Here is a 9,009-nt window from a genome sequence, read left to right as displayed (position 1 = left end):
TCGGTTTGTCGGTGCTAAAACTACCGATTTTCCATTTATCCTACCGAAAATCACAGATATTTGATTTTTCAGTCGTTTAAGCTTAATCTGTGGCGCTTGGGATGCTGTTTCAAGGATCGCTATCCTAATTTGTTACTTATCGCGCTGATGCACGTTTGTTTGCCTGGCACTTGAAAAATGCTACATGCGTTTTGAATTCAAAATTTTATCCGTTAAAATTTCATAATAAATTAAATGTTCATAATAAGTAAAAATGTCAGTTATGTGGATTCCGAGAATTGCTCGTCAAAGAAAATCATTTAAATTTGAAATTGAATTTCACCGTTGGCGGTTAAAGTTTAAAAAGAAATTGACGTCGCCAGCGAGCGAAACTGACCAAAAATACACCCTCCCCAAGCGCCACAGATTAAGCTTAAACGACTGGAAAATTAAATATCCATAGAAAAAAAATGAAAGCTCCACAGCTTCATTGGTTTGATCAATAGATGGCGTATTACAACTCATCATTATATTGCCATCCTTTTCTTACAATGTGTTTCGACAAGTTTCATCTTATCATGACCTATATAGCCTTCTAACTTTCTGAGCAAAAATCTATATGAATGGTCGTGTGGTCAGATATGTGGGTATCAACACCAACGACCATTACTCAAATCTCACTTGTTTCAGTGCTGGTGGTTTCCTTTGGAATTTAGTATTTAAACAATTGTATCGCCGTTCTAGTTCTAGCGATGCATAACTTCAATGCGAAACCATACAACAGTACAGAGGAAATGAGAAAGCTCTCCTCCAAGCGATGAAGCTCAACTGGTTGGGATATCCCACCAACAGATAGCGCCACCAGCTTTTTCGCTATTTTTAGAATGCATGAGTCGTTTGCCGTCTGCTAAACGAAGTCTTTCTATATTCCGTTTAGGTAGAGAACTTGAGTCGTTTAGAAGCCGTTTAGTGGTCGTTTAGTGGATTTGTGGCACTTGGGTCATCTTTACGACCACCTACCCGGGTAGGTCATACATTTTGTATGAGAAATATTGAGCGTATTGAGCGAGCGCAGTAACACGGACGTCACACGAGGCGTAAACTCAAAAAGTTTACGCTTGATTTGTATGGGAGAGCGTAAACTTCCTGTCAAAAGATTATAGGGTTGTATGGCTGAAATCCAGTTTACGCCGCATTGTGTGACGTCCGTATAAGGGCGGTGGCAACGCTGATCGGATGCGATTTTATCGGACGAGATTTATATGAGATTTGATAGATAACGTCGGACGTGCGATTTCGTAGTCCGACGTTATCTGTCAAATCCCATATAAAAATTTGACAGGCCGTCCGATACAATCGCATGCGAAAAAGCGTTGCCACCGCCCTAACCGCTGAACCAAATCTAATCCATATCCTAGATAAAGGATGCATATTCTCGTGAGATGGAACTTTCATTTTGAGCATAAGGACACCCCCCCCCCCCCCTTCATCCCACTTAACACTTCTTTCGTTTTTACTTCTTTTAACCCAGTTAAGTTCGGTTAAAACTCGAACCTACCGAAAACTACCGATAAAATTTTGATGCGCCTACCGAAAACTGCCAAAATAATCTGGCCACACTGATGGAGCATGGTTCACTTCTCCCGACTACAGTAGAGCCTGGGCAGTTGGGCGGAGATAAAGGTTTTTAACAAATAAATTTATTTTTTTTTTGTTATTTTTAAAGAGTAAAAGATCCTTTTAAGGTATAAGATTTAGTATTTAATGCTCTTTTTAATGATGTGCCGTTTAAAATACAATTAATAAGCCAATTGTGCAGTTGCACCACATGCAGTAGCCTTTCTGCTCCTTAAGGGTGCCAACGGCGCTTTAATGCAGCATGCATGTGAATAATAAAAAGCGTTTTGAATGGAATTGAAAAAAACGAACGATCCAAAATGGCTGCGTTAAAGATATTTTAAGCTGTTTTAAGTCATTTTACCATGCTGAAGTTGGTTTAAGGCAATTGCTGAGGCATCGCTCGGTATGCACAGTAATATTAATATTAATTCCATTTCGGCCGACCCGAGCCCAAAGAAAACCAACACAAAGCGCACATTATTTACCATTATTTATTTTTCATTCGTCTTGTTGCAGTTTTGGAAAATAATATATCAATACATGTCATAATATAATAAGGATAATGTAATAATAAAGATAAGAATGGTTACACAGTAAGCTGCTTTCTTAATATAATGTAGAAATTCTGCCATTGCGCCCCGATCGATCCCTGCTTATATGCCTGGTTCTGCTCGCTTGTTAAGAGAAGTGGGGCACACGCAACGGTGGCAAAATTCAAACCAAATATCCTTCCCATACCAACGCACCCACACACACACACACATACACCATGTGCTTAATAACTTTTTCTCCGGAACGAGGATCGAAACATTACCCTTTCTCCTCCCCTACCTAACTGACGTGCGGTCCAGTGGTGTATGTCTTAGTTTCACGCTCACCTACACAGAGCGTGCGGGTTCGCTTTTTCCACCACTTCCACCTTTACAGTGTACATAATTTTAACTTTAATTTTAATAGCTTTCCTCCACACAGGAATCACATTTATGGCCGAAACGATGCCGAACACAGTATGTACGCTTTCTACTCCCTCCTGTCTATCTTTATCTGTCTGTCTGTTTGCCTGGTATGTCCTACAATCAGGGTGGTACCAGCCGGGGTTGGGCACGCTCTACCTAACGAGTTTGTCGTTTCTCGCGTCTTCCAAAGAAAAACAGCCGCGCAAGCGTAAAAAAATCAACGAGCGTTACGAGTTAATAAGGCAATAGAAGTTGGAAACAACAACGATCAGTCTGACTAAACGCAGGGATACTCGTTTCCCGGTATTGGTGGGGTGGAGTAAACAGGTAAGTATAATGAATGATAATGCATCGAAGAAAAAAAAGGACAAATAAATCGATTATAATCAAACACCAGATCACACACATACGCAAATAGAACAAGAAGAATATCCGATTAAGAAGTGTGTTAGCTAAACATGTCTTGTTTGATAGATATTTGTAAATAGTGTTTGCGTATGTAATTCTAGGATTCCTTTCTCTCGCAATAGCTCCTGCCACGTGAACGTCCTTGCCTTTGCGTTACCATCATCATTAGATTGCATTTCATCCTAAACATACAGCAACTCGCTGCATTTGCCTATTTTTAATGCCCACCTTTGTTCTGCTAAATAATGTATCGGTTGTTACTCTCTCCCGTTTTTTTTGCCTCTCTGTCTCCATAATGTGCACTGACATATACATACACACAGAACATTTACAATTTACACCCACGATCATTGTTTTGATTGGACATTCAGCATTAGTAAGGATGGATCATGTATGATCCTTGCCGGGATGGGGGTGATAAATTTCGCAGCTTCGGTTATCTATACTACGCAACACTAACGTGTAACAGCGGGCAACAACAGTTGATGTGAGAGAAGAAGGGAACTATTTTGAGTGTGTTTCGTGAATGGAGTGAGCGTTCTGTAGGGTTTGTTGAAATGCAGTCCTAATAGTTTTGCAACCTTTAGTATACACTCCCCTGACTAACTGATACCCTGACTGTTGTTGACTATATTAGCCTAAGACGTTTGCTGTGTTTTATATGCTATGTTTGTGGTTTTTGTGTGCACTCCATTCATGGTGGCGCTGATGGGAACATCTATAATGCAGTGACGTTGTGTCGTGTTTTTCTTTTCTGTTCTATTCGTTGGTTTTATCATAATTTCCGGTGCTTTATCCCTACTTCCCTACACTTCCATCGTGTAGCGTGTAGGATCGTGTGAAAGAGAGTCAGCGAATGCGGCGAGAGAAAGAAAAAGAGAGAGACGGACAAAACACTTTTGTCAACTGGGTTCTGCTGAATAGTGGCTGTCTAAACGGCAAATTTTTTCTCTTGATGTGAGAACGAATAGGTTTGCTGATACTGCTCATTTCATATTGAACGGGTTTTCTATTCCTACTCTCTCTCTGTATCTCTTCTCATATTGAGCTCTGTGTTTAGTTTATGATGAAAATGAACGCACGAAACATAAAAATAGGATTTTCACGTATTCTATCCCATTCGTCTGTGCACGATGATCACGAATCCCGCTTCCTATCGGTTATGCTATAAGTACTTTTGCGTTACGCTTCCTTCAATGTTCTAGCTATATGCTGGCTTTTTGTTTCCCCTCGCCAAACTCATCGAGAAACTATACTCCCCCCTGCGTTAACCATTCACAAATTCGGTATATGTTGCTAGTTTCGTGCCATTCGATTGGGGCGACCCCCTCCGACGGGGTAGAAATGATCCGATCATCATCCAACCGTTCTCCAACGCTTTATGACAACTAGTAACAGAACGAACGTGTTGGTTTTTTTTGTTGCTTAAAATAATTCCACTACTATTATCACTTCGAACATCCCATTCCAGTTCCAAAATTATCGCTTCTGCGCTGCTCAACTTCGCTTTTAAATTCCCTTTGCTTCTTTTCCTTTCTGTCTTTAGCTAGATTAGCTACTCTGAAGCACGTGTTGAGTGCGAGCGCACATTCACCTGTTTCATGGTTAGTCGCAAACCTCCACAAACACTCTCTCTTGCTCCCTCTCTCTATCTCTCTCTGTCTCTTTCATTTTCATCGTACGCGATACGGCGCTAAGAAGAGGTTCCTTTGCGAGCGAGGAACATTTTCCATCCTGTATGAATGCGAACAACTTGCGAACTGCGAACAACTTGCGTTTACTGCTTCTAGTGTTCTCTAACAATAATTAGTATCCGAAATATTACGTGTTTTTAAACCTTTTTTGTATGTCCTTGTTGATTTTCTTAATTACGTACTAGCTCTCTCTCTCTCCCTCTCTCTCTCTCTCTCTCTCTCTCTCTCTCTCTCTCTCTCTCTCTCTCTCTCTCTCTCTCTCTCTCTCTCTCTCTCTCTCTCTCGCTCTCTCGCTCTCTCTCTCTCTCTCTCTCTCTCTCTCTCTCTCTCTCTCTCTCTCTCTCTCTCTCTCTCTCTCTCTCTCTCTCTCTTGCACACCCAACCGATCCCACCAACAGCTGTCCGTTACGAACTGTTTGCCGAACTGAATGATTTCTTCTATAAATTCCCTCCAAAAAAAAACCCAAAATAAAAGTATAAGAATAGAAAAAGCGTGAACGAATTATACATTCACTCTGCATAAGATCGTGCCTTGGAGGGGTTTCTTCTTCTTCGTCTGCTGCTACTGCTGCTGCTGCTGCTGGGTTGTGTGCCGCGATCGCTAACTTCTAACTGATCTTTATCCGCTTTGGAAAAGCGTGTATGCATATTTATAGAGGCAGCGTTTTGTTTTACTTTTTTACCATTCCTCACGATACACGATCGTAATGTCGTTTTGCGGCAAACGGGTTTTAGAGGAAAAGCGTATGGTTGCACATCGGACACGGTTCAGTCGTGTAGCAGCAAACCCTGTAACGATGCTGCTGCTATGACGACGATCGGCGTTTGAAGGACGAAAAAGCTAAGCTTCAGTTTCAAGTGTGCTTCCTATATCCGCACACGGTGTGCCGAGGACTGTTGGGCTTCCCCGGCTTACGATAAAAAGGAAAAGGGAAAGAACGGGCTGCTGCTGCTGCTGCTACCAACCTGGTTCTCTGTTCTGCGCGCGAGCGACACAGTCGCAGACAGTTTAATCCTTGCACATCGAGGTATCCATTGGGCTGGCCGGTTGCACGAAGGACGTATTGCCGGTGAACGAGATATTACTGCTAGTGTTGTTCGAGGCGGACGAACCGATGCTACTGTTGAGCGAGCCGGCACCAACGCCGCCGCCGCCGGTGCTGCCACCGCTTCCGCCACCGAGCAGTGGGAACAGATTACCACCACCGCCGCCGCCGGTGGAGTGATGCGAGGAAAGCACATTCGGTGCCGACGTGTTCAGTCCGTGCGGTATGGCCGGCTTGATAAACCGCTCACTGGCCCGCCGGCTCACCAGCTGCCCGCAAGTGATGCAGCGCGTCAGCCCGCCCGGGCTGATCGGGCGCTGGCTGGCCAGTGCCGAGACGTTCTCATTGAACAGCCGCTCGTCCTCGAACTCGAGCGACGATTCCGACTCGGACAGGTGCCGGGAGAGGGCTTCGCGGCGTTCCACCTCCTGCTGCAGCTTGCGCTGCAGCCGCTTGTTTTCATCGCGTATGCACTTCTCCTCGTGCGCAAACTGTTGCGTCTTTTCCTTGCTTTCCTTCTCGGCCGCCGCCAGGTTGCTGCGCAGCTGGTCCACCTCCGAGCGCAGGTTGGTGATGTGTGCGGTCAGCTGGGTGGCCGTGTCGTTGCCATTCTCGTTGCGATGATGGCTGATCTCTCTGTTTCGGGCGATAAAAGCATACAATTAGGTACTTAACAATAGAAAACGGGAAACCACAAAGAGTTTGGCCATACTTCGGGCTGGTCGGGTCGGACACCGGCTGATCCAGCTTGATCTGCAGCGAGCGCTTTTCCGCCTCCAGCTTGTCCATGCGCTTCCACAGCTTGTTCACCAGCGCTTCCTGCTCCTGCTCGAGCGTGTTCTCCAGCTCGACCATCTCGCGCCGCAGCTGCTCGAGATGGTTCTGCTTGGCGGACGTTTCCGCCTCGAGCTTCTCGATCTTGCGCATCAGCTTGTTCACCAAACACTCCTGCTCCTGCTCGAGCGTTTGCTCCAGCTTGCACTTTTCCTGCCGCAGCTGGTCGAGCTTGCGGGACAGATCGTTCGTGAGGCACTCCTCCTCGCGCTCGTAATGGTGCGCCAGCGTTTCCTTCTCCTTCTTCAGCGCCTGTATTTTCTTGAGCAGCGTGTTCGAGATGTACTCCTCCTCCTGCTCCGCTTTCGCTTGCTGTGGGGGGAGGGGGAGGAAAAGTAATAATAAGAAGAAGCACGGAACGGGTGCGAGATAAGCGTAATGACAAACAAACTCTCCCGCTTCTGCCAACGCACATCCCTCCTTAATCGGAAATCAATGCATCAATGCATAGTTGACAGAGGGGTGAGGGAGGGGGGAGTGCATCATACAACGGAATCTATTGGCTTATACACCCCCCGCCTCTTCCCCCACCGCTCCAAGATGGCGTGACACGTAACGGGCGCGGCTGCCGTGTTTACTTACGATGATAACTGACGCTTGGCGCAGGGCACGGTTCTCCTCCTGGATGACTTTTACACGAATTTTATACGTTTCTAGCTCTACCTTCAGAACCCTGAGCAAAAGATACAAACGAGATGCGTGATGAGCAAAAACCGTGGGACACAGTGTGGTTAGTTTTCCGTTTTACTTACTTGTTCTGTTGCGTGAGACTTTCGATGCGCTTTTGCAGCTGCTCCCGCGACACCGGGCTCGGCGGGAGCATCGCTCCCCCGTCGAGTGAGCTCTCCGACTCACACGGACTGTCCATTTTGTTGGGCTGGAAGTAGATGGAAAACGCACATCAAGCAAAGGTGAGGAATCGCTCGTGCGACAAATAGGTACGATCGATAACGGGGATCCTTTCCTTGTGTGTGGAGGTCCCTGCCATCCCACGCCTCTTTCGAGAGGACAGATAAGCAAATCAAACCGGAACAATTATCGGCTCGTACGGCAAGAGGCGCACACGTTCCCGTGACTATCAGATAATCCCATGCCTTCCCCAGGTTCGTACTAACAGTGATGCATTTCCGATGATGATGATGATAATGCACTTAAAGGTGCTCCCTGCTTATTAGTCATATTTTTGGCAATCCACAAACACACGCACACACCCCTCGGTGAAAGGCTAGGGAACTGCAACAAGCACGAAGAGCCACCGAGACGGGTAGGGCCACTCTTGCCACACATTAGAAAGTCACAAAACGGGGCTTGACAAATCAGGCAAATCCCTGACGATGAGGTTTCAATTACTTCCGCCTTTACGTCGACCAGCCCAACAAACAGTCAATGATCAAAGTAGCCCTAGGTGCCACGAGATGGGTGTTGCGAGGGGGTTGGACTTGCATTCCCCGAAACTGAAGCTCGAAATTAATTTACCTTTTCGGGTAACCCCCCCCCCCTCCCCCAGTGGTGCAATCTGCCCTAATGCCTACACATACACCAATGCAGCAACAGAAGACGTGTTTGCCACAACCGAACACCTCCCTCCCTCCTCTCTCTTTTTCCTTCACTTTCGAAGGAATTACTACACCACCATCACCACCACCACTGCTGCCGTCCTTTCCCTTCCTACCCCTTGAGTGTGGTATGGGAAAATATAAAATCGTAGCAACACCCATTGCCAACTCTTGCCCACAAAACAGCATGCAACAGACCGATCTGCATCGGGGTGGAATTAGAGACAGCCCATGCCAACTTGACAGGGAAGGCAGGTCGGGGTAAGCGACGGGGAGGAGTTTTTACCCGTGCAGAGAAGCGAAGCCCCCGAAGCTCCGCCGATCCTCAACCGGAAGAGGACTGCAACGGAATGGGTCTGGGCAGCGAAAAAGGTGATGAGTAGCAAAAACCAGCAGCAGCAGTGGGATCACCACCACCACCACCTTTTTCCTGGGCTCCCTGGTACTTACATCCAACTTGGCTGAGGAACTCGGGCACCGTGCAACAAACCTTCACCGTCGAACTACACACGCACGCACGCACGCACTGGCTATCTTTTTTCCCCCGTCCGGGCTGTATCGCACGCCGCCGCGTTGGTCCGGACCGGATGTAAGCTTTTGTTGAAATTTTATTGCACGAAATCACTTTTTTCCTCCTCCTCCTCCTGCTATGTTTGCCGATATTTTTCGTGCTTTCCTTTTCTTCGTTCTCGCCGTTTTTGACAGCAGGCCGAATATTTATATCAAAAGTGTACGGGCGGGAGGTTCGCTCATGCAGGCTTTCGTCTCCCTCCCTTCTCCGGCCTTTTTAACTGTCGCACAGCGAAGGCGATCCCTGTTTTTGAGAGATTAGATCAACACAAAGGCGCCCTTTGGGAGGTTGTGCGGTGGAAAATCGGCACCGTGCTGCGGTTCGGCACCCTGCGAAATGTCAACC

At 46.5% G+C, this 9,009-nt stretch overlaps 1 protein-coding gene across 1 annotated transcript; it reads right to left on the bottom strand.

Annotated features, from left to right (window-relative positions):
- Positions 1-2,072: 2,072 nt before the first annotated feature.
- On the bottom strand, positions 2,073-8,965 carry LOC120948284 (coiled-coil domain-containing protein 6). Its single transcript, XM_040364441.2, has 5 exons — positions 8,544-8,965; positions 7,290-7,414; positions 7,120-7,210; positions 6,416-6,849; positions 2,073-6,339 (listed from the first exon to the last, which is right to left on the bottom strand). Exons 2-5 carry the CDS (start codon positions 7,403-7,405, stop codon positions 5,667-5,669), a joined length of 1,314 nt encoding a protein of 437 aa, XP_040220375.1. The 5' UTR covers positions 7,406-7,414; positions 8,544-8,965; the 3' UTR covers positions 2,073-5,666.
- Between the last annotated feature and the right edge of the window lie 44 nt (positions 8,966-9,009).

Source organism: Anopheles coluzzii, chromosome 2, assembly GCF_943734685.1.
Source record: "Anopheles coluzzii chromosome 2, AcolN3, whole genome shotgun sequence".
Classification (NCBI taxonomy): Eukaryota; Metazoa; Arthropoda; class Insecta; order Diptera; family Culicidae; genus Anopheles; species Anopheles coluzzii.
The sequence above is the reverse complement of the archived record's forward strand: the minus strand, read 5'-3'. Positions and strand labels throughout refer to the sequence as shown.